The following is a 17,143-nucleotide window of genomic DNA, read 5'->3' on the forward strand; positions in this document are numbered from 1 at the left end:
CAATAGTCAGGGGGGAAAAAAAAAAAGTAAATAACTGCTAGCTATCGAACTGCTAGACCTCACCCTCCCACCGAAACAGAGACCCGAAATACCAGAAAATACCCGTTCCCGATACGGGCCTGGTGGGACGGCTTCGGGCTTTGCAAGACAAGATGGTGTCAGATCTGTCTCATGAAGGCAGGAGCCTCAGGGAGCAGTTCCATCAGCAGATGAAGAGCTTCCCCACGGCAAGGCACAGCAGAGCGGGCATGGCAGTCGAAGCAGCTGGACTGAAGCCACTCAATGTGTCCTCTCCCAGGCTCGGCGTGGTTAGCAGCGGCTGGGGCTGTAGCGGGGCAGCTCCTCTCCACTTCTGCCGGCATGATGCCCCCGGTTTTCGGACAAGCAGCTGCAGAATTCACCCTCAAGGCGGCTCAAACATTGCTACTGCAGTTTCTCTGATCCGAGGAAAAAAAACAAACCAAATTGGAAAGAAAAGTCTTTGCCTAAGCAAAGATCAAGCAGCCCGCGACGCAAATACCATGCTGTAAAAAGCCGTGCAAAAACCTGGGCGGGGAGCTTTTTAAAATGCCTGCACGCCCCGCTCCCACTAGACACACAAGATCTGCGGCTTCAGGATCTTAAAGATACAGTAACAATATTTGGCCTCAGATAATTATGGGCTTCAATATCATTATGAATCACCCCAAGACAACAGGGATGGCCCCCAAAATGATAATTTGAAGTTAACTTAAACTGGGATATGTACACACACATTTTGGCTTTACTGGCAGAGTTTTGGGGCACTAGAATGAACATAAAGCAACTTTAGAGCCATCTTTGAGGCAAGTGGCAAGGCACAGTTCAGTGTACTTATTGGTGGATGCATCACAAGGCTGACTATGTTCATAGCTATAAAAGTGATATCTTCTCATAGTAGGATGTTTACAAACTAAGCTTTATTCCTTTAATGTAAATCTGATTTTTGTGGTTAAATTGATTTTCCATGGATGCAAACACTTTCCTGTATACATCAGCCATCTTTCATTCACTTACCCTCAGGACGCAAGATTGCTGTGCTGCTAATCAAAAGAAATAGATTGCTTCTGGCAGTGCTGCAAAAGTACTCTAAAACTGAAGTAACAAGTCAGCCTAAAAAGCTTCAACATTCATCATCTCTCTAATTTTCTCATTTAACCCCCAGGATGGAATATAGAATTGCACTTCAATTTAGATATGCACAATTGTAGCAGAACTTGTAGAATCCCAGCTTTGCATAGTTTCTCCTGTTTTTGCAAGAACTTATTTTCTTTTATTATTTGATTTCTAAGTAGCCTCTAGAAAAATAAGTACCTTTAGAGACAAAAATTGTAATGAAAACGGGGAAGATTATTACTGTGTTACTAATCTAATCTCAGCTACATTACAAGTGAAGAGGGTGTTCTGCAGATTACTTTGTTATAATTTAATTTGAGTAAGTGATGAGTATTGCAATAAGTGCTTCTTATTTCATACAAAATGCCTCAGATATTTTTAGTCAGAAACACAGTACCCAATTTTACATATTGTATTCTGTGCATAAATCTGGGTGGAATTAAATTTATTTGTTAAAGAAAGCAAGGAGGTTTCAAAAGATGATTTCTTATCTGTATATATACAATAAGTACTAGATGTTTTATTTTGTAAGTGAATTTTCAAAAACATACATACAGATGGAACAACTGGAAAATGTATATGTGTAGTACACAATTTAAAGATTTTCTTATAGAGAAGTTCTGCCACATCAGTGTTTTATGTTGTCTTTGAGGTTTTTCTGTATTAGTGCTGTATTCTGACTTTTTAATTTTTTTTTCCATTTGTTTCTTCATTTATTTCACATGCAAAGATAATACCTGAGGTCATTGGTAGAGTTCTGTAAAAATGAGAATTTATTCAAGTGATTCTAATAGATAGGTTAGGTCTTAGGAGTTAATATTTAATGTACAGATTTAGATACCTCCTGCGATGGAAGTTATTGAAGTTGTTTTATTCGACTTAATACTACTGTTGGAATGTGGTTTTGAGCTGTCTCTATTTTCCTGTCTAAATATGCTTGAAGAACAATTGTGATTTTAAACCTTCATAAATATCAGTACCTACAATCTTATGTACATGTATGCTAGTGTAGGCACATTACTTCCCATCAGAACTATATGAATCAACTCTAAACCAAAGCAAATTACATGTTAAGATCTCTTTATAGCCTGGACCTGGAAATTCAGCAGCTGAAGCAAAAAATATACGAGGGTGATGGAGCTCAGAAAGGAAACCATGGAGTATTAGATGAGAGACTCTCCCATAGCACTTCCCCTACCAGCCCAACAAAGCCACAGCCACCACTGGTTGATGATAGGTAGGTGACTTGCATTCCTGAAATGGAATGCAAACAATAGCTTTAGAAAAGAAATATTTTGAAAGACCATTCTGCCAGGGTTGGATTTGATTTAAATAGTGTGATTGTACTGAAAGACTGGTCTGGAAATAAAATTTATGTGTTGTATTCTGCTGTAAATAACCAATAGCCTCATCTGTTGCACCAGTTTGTTTTAGATTACAGGGTTAGGAAACTGTAGGCTGAAAGGTATTTAAATCATTTTTGACTTCACAGTTACTTGTCTATATGGTTTTGCTTCATATATGCTTAAGGCGACAAAGTAAATTAAATTGTCTTAAACCTTTTTTAATAGGGCAGCTGCCTTACATCACTAAAATCCTTAATCTCTGCCCTTGTTATACTTACACATGGCAGTTGTTAGTATCAGCTCTTGGAACATTCCTTCTGTTTGAAGATGAAACCTTTGGGGTTGCTGATATTGCAGCAGCAATGAAAGCAAACTGTTAAGTTACAGAAGATGCAGCCCCAGCCTTCTTACATCTTCGTCACTCGTACCCTCACTGCCTCTTGTGTGTAGAGCTGCACTCATAGCAAGTAATTTGTCTAATTGATTACAAATTGTTAACCTTTGCCTGTTAGATGAACACTCGCTCAAAAGTCAGTGTTCCTTCCTTGAGGGATACAGCTGGTCTAACATTAAGCCTGCCAATTAAGAGCTGTGCATTACTTAGGGTTAAAAGCATTTCAAAGAGCCTTTTAGTCAGTCTATCTTGATTTTTATGTAAAAATACACTTTTTTCCCATACATGCACACACACTTTTCTGTATCTTAAAGGATAAATGCCTTTATTGAAGAAGAAGTGCAGAGGAGGCTTCAGAATATTCATCCTAAAGCTGAGGATAATGATGTTAGTGCGTCCTGGTCTACAGAAAGTTTCAAGGTGAGCAGAAATGGGTGGGAGATCCTGACCTTCAATGGACCATGTCTAACCACTGGTTTGGTTTTGTTGTTCAGTAATTTTCATGTTTTTCTGTGTTTACTTGCTTTTAATTCACCAAAAAATAGAAACAGTAAATGAGGTATGATATCAGTTTTTAAATTTTAATAATATTTTTATTTCCAGTGGCATTTTAATGTTGTATTCTGGGGGGGGTTTTTTGGGAGGAAGGAGTGTGTAAATGGCAATAAAGACGTTTCCACATAAAATATAATCTTCATTTTACAGCAGAAAAATTAAGTTGATGAAAATTAATGTTCTTCTGGATGGAATTTCATACTTGCAAACAAGTGCCTATTCAACAACTGATGACCTAATTGATCGAAAGAATGGGTTGATTGACTTCTAAGTCAGTGGTTTAATAAATATTGATTGTTGTTTTCATCTATTATAAAGAATGTCTCTTCCTCTGAATACTTTTAATTGCCTTATACAAGAAAGGCACTTTTTAATAACCTCCTGTACCTTTTTTGTGCTTAGGATAATGAGAGGCGTAATAACAGCACTATTCAACGCAAGTTGAAGTATGAGGTAGGTCATAATTTGTCAGAACGAAATGGTTGTCTTAAATTATGGCATGCCCTGTAATTACACTTCTTAATGTTTAGCTGCATAATTAGAATTTTGAATTCACAGCAAGATTAATGGCTAACAGAGATGGCAGTGCATCTTACCAGCTGGAATCAAAGTGATTTTGTTTCAGATTGGACCTAGCTTTCCCTTGTTTGAAAGATGTGGTGTTAGGGTTGATCTTTCTTCATTGTTTTGCCATGATTCTTAATTTGGAACAGTATCCCGTTCATTATTTTTAGAGGAGAAAAGCATTTAATGAGGAGAGATTGTCTGAATTCAGAATACACATAACATTTTTGACTAACAATGAACTGCTGTAAGGGTGTCTATAAGTTAGCAAGAAGAACCAGGCAAGTTGTGTGTGTCCTGAAGGATTCGTACATGTATTTATGTATTTTTAAACTGAGGCTTAGACCCCTCCCACCATATATAGTTGTCTAACTGTTGCTTGAAACACAGTTATTGTCTTGGTGAGTAAATCCTAAATAGCTTCATGGATTTAAACTGTAACAATAGGAGGGCTGCAACACCTCAAATTTGGACTTTTTTTGACTTCTACACTGTCATTTTTAAGCTGTGTTGTACTTTTTGCGCTCTCTTGACTAGTATGGGATTACTTTTTTGTGCATGTGTGGGTAAAATATAAAGGGCTTACAAGTTTCTGCATTGCCTGTTGACTTTCCTGGGGTTTTTGAGTAAAGCAAATATAAACCAAGTGAAATGGATACTGTGCAACGAAAAAGCAGGGGTGGGTTGAAAAGATCAAGTATTCCTTAACCAGATCTCAATCACTTCTGTTGGGATTTCTCTCTCTCATTTTGACAGATTGTACTGATTTTGAATGGTTACATAAATCTAATCAAAATCAATCCTCAGTTTAAGAAATGTTCAGGTTGGAAGATTTTACAAAGACATTTTAATCTTCTTCTTTTGGAGTTTTTAACAGAAAAGTCAAAAGTGGCAGCCACACTATGGCTTTCCATTTCTGTCTAAAGATGGCAATTGTGCTTCTGAGTTGGGTGGAGAAAATGCAGGACTAAGAGACCATAAGAGACAGAAGGCATATACGGAGATGGTGAATTTATTTTCCAGTTCTGGAAGATTCTTCTCCCCATGTACATCAGAGAAGGCATTTCAGAATGAAAGGAGTAACTCAGAACAGGAGAGCTTTGCTTGTCATTGTGACATTAAAAGTAGTTTAATTCACTCTAAAAGTACTAATACTTTCAAGAGTAAGAATGTTCCGTATCAGAAAGTTTTATCTACTTCTTTACATAGTTCTGACTTTAATAGCATGGCTTATTCACTCCGCAAGGTTGAAAATTTCAATCATTTTGATGATAAAATAATTACTTCTCCAGATTGTGACAGCTCAAGAACTGAATCTGATTGTTTCCACTTGAAACAGCTGTCTCCTGCAGGATCCTTAATGGGTGCTAATGAGCAAACCAGCTTTAGCATATCATGTCTTCTCTTTTCTCAGTCTAATGTGCATTCTGAAACAAAAACTTACAATGAACAGCCCATTAAACACAGTGCACCCGATAGTTGAAGACCAGTATAGTAATTCTCATCTTCCAACACACAGTGCCTCTGATTTGGTTTCTTTTAAGTCAATAGCTTCTTGTTTTGATGTCAGATGAGAACATGCTTCCAGTTTGGGATATCTTTTCAGTAAGCTTTCCTGCTTTTACAAATATACCAATAGTCAGCTGCTCAGCAGTGCAGTGGTTTCTAAACAAGGAGTTGAGAAGTTCATGTGACAGAAGTGAGAGATGTGCTCAAGCAGTATCATTAATAAAAAACCTGGCATTTATAAGAAACTTGCAAGTAAATGTGTTCCTCAAGTCAGGTATGAATCAAGACATATCCCACCCTACTGATGGTGCCAAAGCTCATACTGAAAATGACTGAATCCCCTGTGCAAGAGGCTGTCACAATGTGCATAAGCATGGAGATCTCTGATGCCTTTGTGAGAAAGCCCCCTGAAGAATTTGCATGGCGTTGGAAGAACAGAGCTAGAAAACTGTTTTGTGTTAAGACAGAACTTATTTATTATTTGAACATCTGACATCAGGCATTTTCCTGATGTCTTTTTGAAACTTCAGGTCTATTCTCCGGAAGAAGTACTGGAATTTTTCATGTGTGCTTTACCTCAAATTTCTGGTAGGATGGAGGAGTTGAAAGGTATCTGTTGGCTCGCTGTTGGCAGTTGCAGAAAACCAGACCCAGAACCTGCTTGCTTGCTTTTGTTCAGTTCCATTCTGTACGTTGTTGTTTTGTCAGCCGAACAAGGCACCTGCCAGAATTCCTTGGCAGTGTTTCATGAGGTTCCTATCGGCACTATAAAGGAGATTCAAGTTGACTTTGCTGGACCGAATATTCGACTTCTGTGTTCTGCTGAAGATGGTTTACTCACAGTATTTACCTATAACAAACACTTCACTCAAAGAATTTGCAGTGACATAATGAGAAGTTTGATTATTACAGTGAATGATGATGTTTATTTAACTCACCAGCTCTTGAAAGACGGTTTGATGCAGATTTCATCAATATATCTCATCAGATATGAATGAATTAGTTTTTTCAAATGCAGTATGATTGTCCTGTAAATTGCAAACTGAGTTAGCTGATCTGGTTTACCTACTCCATTAAAATATGGGAAGTATTAAACCTTCATTAGGTGACATTCTTGTACTGCTGTATACATCAGTGAAAGTAGACTGTGCTAAGCAGACGGTGTATAGGAGTCTTGTTCTTACAACTACTCATATAGGCCTCTTAAAGGAAAATAATGTCTTTTTTTGCACCTAACATTTTGGATGCTTCATGCCAGCGTTCACAATTTGACAGCCTTTGGTTCTATAGTTTGAATGGTATCCGTTGTGCAGTTTTGCCAGACAAAGAGAATTGCACAAAAACTAAGCTTGTGTTTTCTAGAAGGAGCAAGGTTGGACCTGATTTAGGAATTGGTTTTTCTAAATACCGTGAAAAAGAAAAAAATACTCAGCTGACAGTCATCCCATCAATTCTTCAAAGCAGTTTGCATATCCCTTCAGAAATCTGGAAATTAACATTCAGTTCAAGTGAAGAAGCCATTTGGCTAATTATGCATTTGACTAAATGTTGAAATCCAAATACGTTGAGATACATTCAAAATAAAAGACTAATAAATATTGATAAACCCCTTCCCCCCTCCCCTTTTTTCAATCAGTAAAGAAAAGGGACATTTGAGCTCTAAGGGAGTACCACAGACTGTGTACACACATCTAAGCAATAATAATTATTACTTGAGCGCTTGTATTTTGTGCATCTCTGATATGCTGTACATACAATTCCTTAGGAAAGTGAGGAAATTAAATGTTTCTCTGTTATATGGTAGGTGGATGAAAACTGTAATTACAGCTCTGTCTTCTGATTTCCATTTTGGCTGTGTTTTCTGAAGATACTATCTATCTTCATTAATGTCTTCTCTATTCCTCCTCAATTATCTTTTCCTTAATCTTTTTGATTATCTTTGTTTTCATGCTCCTCATTTACTTCATTCCCTTGATCTCAATATTTCAAAACATCTGCAGATTTTTAAAATTTTATTTTCATTGTATGCTCTTAATACTACAGATGTTTACAGCTTTTATACATGCAATTTTGGGAATATTAGCATTGACAATTCTCTTCTGCTTCAGAGTTTTACATTTAAGATTTATTGCACTTTCTTATCAAAATTTGTCACAAGTGCAAAAGGAGTTGTGCTTTAAATAGCATTTCAACCTTTGGTCATGCTACTGTGGCAAGACAGATGTTTTGGAGTCTATCATCTGTGTGCATGTTTCTCATCCTCTAACTAGGTAGTTGACAACTGGGGACACTGCCTGACTGATGGAGTGAGTTTAACTCTAGAGTTCTGTCCATGTAATGTGCTTGGCCTTACTTTCATCATCCTTTGCTTCCTTACTGATGGGGTTGTTGATGCCGTGAGATTGCATCTCTTACAGTCTTTTTGTTACTACATCCCAAGAAAAAATGTAGCTATTGGACATTAGTAGAAGATTTCCATTAGTCAAGGCTTTCTTCTAGCTTAGGAGTATTTTACCTGTTACCCATGTCAGATGTTCAAAAAATCAATAAGGTGTTGTCTCCTCTCTTTTGTTTCTTCACTTGTAAGGGGAACTGAATATCTTTTGAATCCTGTTGCTTGAATATGCCATATGCCTTGTTTGAGGAAGATGATTCTTGGCAGAAAAACCAGTGGTATCTAATCTGAAATTCTAAATTCTGTAAGCATATTGCCAGCAGAGGTGAAATATACTAAACAGAGTTAGACTTCAGTCTCTCTGCTAGTATAAGAACATTTCCCATTTGTTTTTACCATATGTTAGGACACAATAATGTAACTCACATGGGATTTAAAAAGAAATAGCTTGCATTGGGTAGGGAAGTTATGTCTGGAGGGATGAACACTTGTTTGGATAGAGAATTATGGGGGTTTTTATTGTTACATTTCTACTTCCTTAAGGAAGCCAAAAATGAGCAAGATGTGTCACATTATTTTGAGGTGTTGTGCGGGTTTTTTAACAAAGAATGTGCACACAAATGAGTAGACAGAGTAATATCTTCATGTCAGTCCTGCTCAGGAGTGGCTCCCTCATTGACATCATTAAGGCATTTCTTCTGGGCCTTGCCCAAAGTCAGCATTGAGTGGCACTGTCTGAGAGGGCTGTCTTGATCAAGGCTGTTAAAGGAAAACAATCTCTGCAACCAATTTCTTTTCTGATTATACTCCAAAGTTAAATGTTTGTGCATCTTGTGTTTCCCAATAACGGTTTTCCTTTTCTGTGCTTTTTTAAAAATCTAACTCAATGAATACGCTGCACTTTTATGAAAAGGAACTTCATAGCAGTATATTTTATTCTAATATTTCTACTGTTTCTACTATTTAAAGTAAACATATAAATCATTGTTTATGACTATCAAAGCATTATTTCATGTATTAGGGTGCGTTTTCCACAACACTGTGTTTGAGATTGTTTTCCTCTCTATTAGGTGTTTGTAATAGTTCTCTGAAAATGACGGCCAATAAATTACATGTTGACAGAGGTGGCTTCATGAGTGGCTTTATGGTTTTATTGCTGTTTTAAAGCAGATGATGTTGTTTTCAGGGCAGTGAACTCCTCTTTTCCCCCAAGGAAAGAACAGCTTACATTTCAATGCTCCAGAAATGAGTTTTAGCTGAAAATCCAGTAATGTGGGGAGTAATAACAGAAGACCAAAATGGACAGGAGACAATATTTGTTGTGGAAACAAAGATCGCTCAAAATATTTTTCCATTTAAACATAAACTTTTTTATGGTTTCTTAAAAAAAAAAAAAAAGTTTGTGTTAAATATACTCTAGATAAAGTCAGTGGAACAAAAATTCGCTTTCTTTGGTTTTTCTTTTTCACTCTTTTTTAATGCTAATGTTAAGGGAAGTTCCATTGTCATTTATAATTGACTGGCAATGAAATAACATCCTCCTCTTCTTGAGAGCAATGATGATGTCAAAAGGCTCTCTGTAACAGGCAGAGGTGTTTATGCATGAGTTTCAAATTCTTCTCCAACTCCTACACAGTCTTATATGTCCTGGAAATCATCAGGAGTTGCTACAAAGAAGATGAATGTTGAGAATACAGTTACAGCTCAAGTGATGGATAGCAGTGCTAAATACAAATATATAACATAGTCATAACTTAGAAGTGATAGTTCTTCAATCTTTTTTGTTGTTGACTTATATTTGTTATGCTGCTGTTATTTTTTTAAGTGCCAGTTCATTAAGGTTTTCAGACCAAGTATGTTCAATGGAGCAAGTAGAGAAATTCCTTAAAGGCAGTTTCTGTACTTTTTCACTCTAAATGCTTATGCTACTTTTGGACATAGTGGCTGCAAAGCATTAATCTTTTCAGTTGCAAAAATATTTTATTTTTTACATAACTTCAGAGTTACAGATTCCATCTGGCTGTCAGATGAATGGGCCCTCATTGCAAATAACTTTTTATATTATTTCGTCCAGACTGTGCAAATTTTTCATAGTTGAGTTTTCTAAGACTCAGATATGATTGAAAAAAATAGTAGGAAACTGTTTTGACAGTGGATTGCTTATTTAATTATAAAATGAGTTTGAATTTTTAAAGTGTAAGAGCTTTCTGAATTTCCTAGACCCCTGCAGCTTTGCATGATATTGTGAACGTTTGTTATAAAAGAAAGAGACGTATAAAAATTAGAGTTAACTATGAAAGCTTGATTAATACACTTATTTTTTTTAAAGGGAGGTAATAAAAAGTCTTCTGCTTTCCCTTGTTTTTGATATCTAAGCTGAAAATGCCTTTTCAAATAAAGGAATGTTTTTTAATACACTTCACCTTAACTTTCGTATGCATAAAAAAATGTTAGGGCTTGCTTATAAAACAAGATCCACTTTTTTTTTCAAAGAACTCCTTCATTTTAGAAGTACTTTCTGCCTCCTCTTTTCCTGCTTCTCTGGCCAAGAACACTTTCTCATTTTCAGTGAAGTTCTTTTCTTTTTTTCCTTATGTAGTGATTTTGGTTTTCCTTTGTTCTCCCTATTTGGTATGTACATGAAAGCGGATGGTCTGTCGTTCACTGGGAGCAAATCCGGACAACCTAAAGGACCCAATTAAAATTAGTATTCCACGGTATGTCCTGTGTGGGCAGGGAAAGGATGAACACTATGAGTTTGAAATAAAGGTAAGTGCTTATCAGTTGCTTTTCTTTAATGTTTTTGTTCCACTAAGTGCAATTTTTGGTTCTCCTTCTGTTACATAACTGGTCTCCATACTGTTAAATAAGAGAGGTGGTGAGAAGAATGCACAGTATAAGACACTATAAAGACAAGTATTTTCCAAGTGGATTGATTGTATAGAGGAGGCTAGTGACCAGACTCTTGGGGTGAGCAGTTCCAGAGCCAATGTCAGTTCAATTTGAAGAGTTCCAGAGATGAGGATTAAATGCATATTGGTTATAGGAAAGCCCTTTATTGAGATGCAAGTGTCGGCTATAGAAAAAAAAACAACCTTGAAATATTTACCTGAAATAATGAAAGCATGAAAGCATAATTAAAGTATTTTGCACATACTCATGACAAAGGCTTGCTTCCTTTCAGGCTCTCTGTGTTGTTCTGATTCTTCCCACTCTGCCATTTCCAAGGTGTTGCTTCTCCAAACTCCTGTCTGCTTCCTCTCCATTCTAGTGGTTTTCTCAGTTGATTTTCTGCACAGGAAAAAGCATATTAATTTTGTTTCGTCTGGTACGCAGCCAGTGTTTTTTCAAAGCAAGATCTAAAGTCTAATTGGAAATGTGTTCTCAGTGTGTGTGGACATGGAGCATAACTGATGTATATGGCATCAGAGACAGAGCTGGCAGCCTCCTTTACTGAATGTGCTGCCAGATGCTTTGTTAGCTGTTGTGAGGTGGAGGAGTGACCTTCCTCACAGTGTGAAGGACCATTTTTGAACTGTGCTCTCTTTTGAAAAGGTTTTTATTAAGATGGGAAGTCTTAGCTTTGTTTGTGCTAATTAAATTTTCATTTTAAAATATACCACACCATTTGTGGATGGAATACCTCCTTTTGCCTGTTGAACTTTGATTTTCTTGGGGCTAGTGAAAGCTCAGAGCCAGGGAGATGCTGAGATGAGTAAGTGCACATGAAACTTCCCCGAGGACTCTTCTACTCACCAGTAATTTTCAGCACATGGGATTTACTAGGCTAGGTAATGGTTAGTGAAGATGTTTAAAGTAAAAAGGTAGCTTCTGTTCTGAATATGTCGATGGATTTCTTTTCCAAGTATTCTCTCTTCATCGGTAAAACCCATGTAAGCCTCTACAAGATCTTAGCATGAAGGAGCAGTTGAACGAGTATGTGCAGTTTGACAGTTTTGGTGATGTTTCTTATAGTCATTCCTTCACATGAATCAATCAACCGTTAATGCTTTTTCCTTTCCCTCCAGGTCTCTGTGTCACAGTGGATTGCTTCTGCTGTAGTCAGGATTTAGCTCCACGCTACAATCCACAGACCTTCCACAAACTTTTCTATTTTAAACCTTTTCCCTGCAGAGCTCCCAGCTCTACTTTGAGCTGTATTAATCTTCAGAAGCTCCTACAGTTATTCTGTAGAAAATTAGAACACATGGAATAGTGGGTTTGTATTTTTTTTTGCCTTAAAAATCAGGAATATGTGGCAGAGCGGGGGAGAACATGTACCTATTCATTTTATCTCTTCCTCGTGGGTCAGAATACCAAGTCAGCTGTCAAAATAATTCCTGATTTCAGCCTTACTTCACTTAGTTCAAGTTTATTTTCAGATCGTCTGAAATGTATGTGAGTTATGGGAAAGGACTGAGGCGTTGTTAATCTCATTTCCTTTGCTAGGTCCCAGATAAGCTTTCTTCAGCAAGGTTGTTCTTGCTTTCAGGAGAATGGGTAGCTGACCTATCTGCATGTCATAGCACTTTGGAACCTGACGAAGTGACAAGTGATGATTGAGTTGAATTTTAAGACTGTCCCCAAAACTGTGACTCTTAGGTATCTCAGAGGTATTTTCTTCAACAGATGTTTCTAGTAATTGTGTTTGTAGTTAAATCCTGCAAATTGTTGTACAGAGGAACAGATATAATAAATTTCTGTATATAGCAAATATATAAATTTCTTCTTGTGACAAACAGTAGTAAAGATTATTTTGTTTATATGCCAGAAGAGAGAGAATGAGTTCCACTTTCCTTGGCAGCGTCATGGTCAGTTCATAAGTCTTTCAACCCTAACATACTATCCAACAATATTTTCTTTTAGTGCAGGTCCAGCATCTTGTCGATATAGACATGTATGGGAACAGGCCAGCAAGATATTCTGTCCACTCAGGTTCTTCCACTGGATACAGATCCTAATTAAAGATGTAGAGTGAGTCCCACAAGAACTGACTGGAGAGAATTCAAAACAGGAAGAAACTGATACTTTATTAGGGCTAAGACAGCACCTGCTTTTGCAGCAGGAATATGTCACGGAGCTGTTTGTGCTAGTCTGCTATCAAGTATTCTGTATGAATTGATGCATTTCCAAAAAAGCTCCTATTTGAGTGACAGTTTTATGTGTTGTCTTTAAAGACATGATGAAACAATAATAGCTTAATCAGGTCTAAATGTACTTATGTTAGAGCTGAATTAGAATGCCGGAGAACTATTCCTGTATTCTCCCCTTCCTTTCATGTTTTTTCATATCCTTCCATATGCAGGATATTCAGACAAGGCTATGCTAGAAACAGTGTGTGGGAAGAGATTTTGCATCAATAAAACCAGTGGCATCTGTTACAGACAGTGCTGATGGTTGCAGACAGTACCTATGAATGGCAGAAGTAGCAGCAAGGCGACAGGGAAGGTGGAACTCCAGCTCTCATAAAGACACACAGGGTCTCCTGAGAGCAAGTGATGGAAACAAAGTCTGGAATCAATCACAACCCTGCAGGGATCCTCTGTCAATAGTGAAAGTTGTAGATAAGGCTTCTCATTCTTACTCAGCTTTCCCTCATTGCAGCTAGATGCACCCTAAAGCAGTGCTTTCCTAAAGATCCAGTTGCATTTCTGTACAGCCAGATGCTGTGTTGGATCTGCTCAAAAGGTCCGCATTTCTAGTTTAAATTTCTTTCTGAGTTTGATGAACTGTTGCAGAATGGGAGTAAAGCAGAGGCAGTTCTCATTGATAAGTAGTTCTTTAAGAAAATGATGTGTGCCCCATAACTGCCTAAATTAGTAAAAAGTCTAATATTCTGTCAACCTTATCAGATTAATGCCTTCAATAATAAATAGAAAAAGGTTATAAGAAATTTTTAGAAAATTTCTAGCTTTTCAGATGCTGTTTTCATAGTGTGAGAAACAGTTTCAAAAAGGTCCATTTGAAGAAATATGAGTTCTCATGATGACTGTAGACAGTTTAACTGGCCCAGATAAAGAAATTCGGCATTTCCTGTTTTTTTCTAATCTCTTTCAGAATCAGGTGGAATACTGCTTTTTTCTCCCCCAGTCATGGTTTTACTTCTGTTGCTATGGGGCAGAAAGAGGACGAGTTCTGTGATGTGCTTTACAGTGGAATCAATTGAAAATGCCTCCTAGGTTATTTTCTCTCAGTCATCATGATAAGAAAAGATAAAGAGACAGAACTGTAATATCTCTGTTCAGATTTATAGGTTTTACTGGGAAATTGTGCCTTTGAATGAGAAAAACAAAACAACCCACAATTCTGAAGCACGTCTGGGATCACAGCAGTGCCTAGATAAGAATATTCCAAAATCTGTCTTGCAGATGTACTTAACCATATGGTTTTTGTTGTTAAGAACTGTGCTTTTAAGAAGAACAGAAGTTCAGAAGTTCTTTTAACTGTATTAGCAAATTATGTAAAAAGTAAAGGGCTTTTCAAAATTGCTTTATTTGTTGTTCAAAACATCTGCATATGTCCCATTCCTACAGAGTGTATAGTCTGTCATACTGTCTGTCATACAGTCATATAGTCTGTCAGTTTTTTTTAAATGGGGGAAAATAATCCCAACCCAAACTTGTTGGATCAGTTGTAGGAATAAAAGTCCCTGTTCTAAAAATGCTATTGCTATGCCAGGTGCAATGTAATTCTCTTTATACAAGTGGAGTTTAATTCTATCTGTCCTAATAACATTATTGCTGTGCTTTGGGGGCCAGTTAAGACTTTGTTTAGTATTGAAATTAGTTTTTCAATAGTACCAGCTGTAACAACAATAAATTTTTGCTATTACCTGCTAGTCTCATTACAAGAATTTGGAAAGTAAACAAAGCAAAGTGAACAAAGAGGATGACACAGACCAAGTCAGGTCAAACCCAGCCACCAAAAAAACAGTTCTCAAGCAGCACAGATGCATGGCTTTGCCATTTTCCTTCCTGTCCATCTCCAACACGTTACTAAACTTTGTAGAAGAAAGCTAATAAATAATTGGCCACAGGCATTTTGATTTGGGTAAGTTTGGTGCCACCCTATGACCTAGACAGCTGTCAAATGCACAGCCAACATTACATGCCTGCTCTTCCCCAGGCTGTGTGGCTGGAGGAGTCCAGCATGCTTTGTGCTAGGTTGCTCCTCCTTGTGTGAAAACCCCTGGGAAAAAAGGGGTCCCTTTCGAATAAAGATTATATACAAATGAAATTATCACAGCAAATTTTCACAACCCCTAATATTAAAAGACAGACTTAAAGCAAGAAGAAGGCAGCAATATGTAACGTCTTTGTTTTATGATTAGCTATTACACTTGACCATTGTCTACTGGAACTTTGAAATCACCAGTCCTCTGCCTTAATTATTCAGAACAGGATGGTTAATTGGTTAATCAAGATCAGTGTAACGTGTATTCCTGAACAGTTATTCATTTTTTTCAGTTAAACCTGCCTATGAATGTTGAATCTGTTCAACCCGAGTTGTAAAGTTTGAGACACTGTTAACAATATGTTGAGGGAATATCATCCATTGTGCAGGTGTCCTAAAATGACAGAATTGTGAAGGTTAGAAAAAACATATAAGATCATCAAGTCCAAATGTCAACCCAGCAGCACCGACATGTTCACCATTAAACCACATCCTCAAGTGCCATATCCACCCTTTTTTGAACACTTTCAGGGATGATGACTCCTAGTTAGCAGTGAAGCTTACTGGTGATATGAGACAATTTTTTTAAGAAATAATGAGTTTTAATTGTGGTGACATGCTACAAGAACCTATGTTACAATGTTTGTGAAAAGTTTTGAGCAGGCTGGTTTTGTTTGCTTTCATCTTAAGTTTAAAATTAAGGTAAAAATAGGAAAAAGCCCACCCCAAATCTCATTCCTCTTGTCATAAAACATGCAGTAATTTCTGGTTTTCAAAACACTTCTCCTAGTTTCCATGTTCTGTATACAGCAGCAAAGGCAGCAGGGATGGAGAAGGGTGGACCAGAGATAAGTTTGTTGCAAGCATGGGGTAGCATTGGTGCTTGGACACTGGTTTCCTCTGGCTTTGTTGCTCTGATTTCTGTTTCTCTTACTCAGTTATCCTACTCCATTGCAACTTTCTTTGCCTCCATAACTTTTTGATACACTCAGTTGTGAGAGAACTACTTGTTAATTTTAGGAATCACTTTAAGATTAAAAAGCCTGTGTCTTTGTGAAATGTGTTTTGTGAAATTGCTTTTTTATCTTCCTGCATAAAATCATAGCTAGACAGGGGTAATGCCACATATTAGGCCAATTTCATTCAAAAAGCAGCAGTGTTCAGTTTTAAGCAATGCCAGTTGGCTCTCTCCATCTTTGCTAGTCAGTGTAGAATAATGTTCACTCACTCTGCAGCTTGGCTTCTTGATAGCCTTGGATCACCAGAGCTGCACAGAGACTACAGTAAAATCAAATGCTCTAGTTACCACACTTTTATGACCCACTTAGAAATGTCCTTAATTTCACCTAATTTCAGATTATGTTTGGTATCTCAGTTCTAGTGAGAACTTTGTGAATAACTGATGTTAAGGTTTGTTTGCCCTCTCTCTTTGCTCCTGTTGTTATGCACTCTATTCACAGGAGTAATTATGTTGATTTTAAGAAAACTTCCTGTATAAATTGGATGTTCATCACCATATTGAAGACACAGACCAAGAGTGTCTTAAAGGAATATCTTCTACTGAAAGCTGATATAATATTTTACCCTACAAAGTGGAATCCCATTCTATGTGGTAATGAACTCTGTGTGTCCAAGAAATGTGAATTATTAATTCTCGGTATCTACGTATAAGAATATACATTTGTATGAATATATTGAGAGGTTACACTGCACTTATTCTGGATGTTACTTATTCATTAATGGAACTGATTGTAATGCTGAGAGCCAAATAGCTGCACCAAGAAGTGATTGGGGATTGGGGATGTTTTGATGTGTTTACAGTCTTGTCAAACCACTGTGGAATAAGGAATAAATGCCTTCAGGTGTTTTTTGCTTTGCAGTCAGTGCTCTTTATTAAGTACAGTTCTGTCACTGTAATGAAAGAAAAATTAAGTAAACTTACAAAAGTTTATGGATTTAAGACAATTAAGAATTGCCCATTTTAATCTTATAACCTTGTATACTGCATGGGTTTTAGTGTTGTGTGCTGTCTGGGTTTACTTCTGCTTCTTCTTTTTATATTGTGTGTTCTAG

At 37.0% G+C, this 17,143-nt stretch overlaps 1 protein-coding gene across 12 annotated transcripts in view; it reads left to right on the forward strand.

Moving 5' to 3' along the window:
- The window catches only part of KIF16B (kinesin family member 16B), a 161,215-nt gene that overhangs the window by 95,192 nt on the left and 48,880 nt on the right, over positions 1-17,143 (forward strand). For 5 of the 12 annotated variants that reach the window (XR_006019827.1, XR_006019828.1, XM_042049361.1 and 2 more), the window contains 4 exons: positions 2,210-2,371; positions 3,189-3,294; positions 3,832-3,882; positions 10,544-10,666. Coding sequence is in view for 8 of the 12 variants with exons in the window: in XM_042049361.1 (XP_041905295.1) it covers positions 2,210-2,371; positions 3,189-3,294; positions 3,832-3,882; positions 10,544-10,666 (442 nt within the window). In the remaining 4 variants the exon portion in view is untranslated. Of the gene's footprint in view, positions 1-2,209; positions 2,372-3,188; positions 3,295-3,831; positions 3,883-10,471; positions 10,667-11,925; positions 12,117-16,530; positions 16,683-17,143 lie in introns of those variants that run through there. The other 7 variants (XM_042049362.1, XM_042049364.1, XR_006019830.1 and 4 more) reach the window with 6 other exon arrangements.

This window comes from Corvus kubaryi, unplaced genomic scaffold (assembly GCF_017639235.1).
Source record: "Corvus kubaryi isolate FWS band 111438036 unplaced genomic scaffold, C.kubaryi_AGA036_p1.0 70, whole genome shotgun sequence".
In the NCBI taxonomy this organism is placed as follows: Eukaryota; Metazoa; Chordata; class Aves; order Passeriformes; family Corvidae; genus Corvus; species Corvus kubaryi.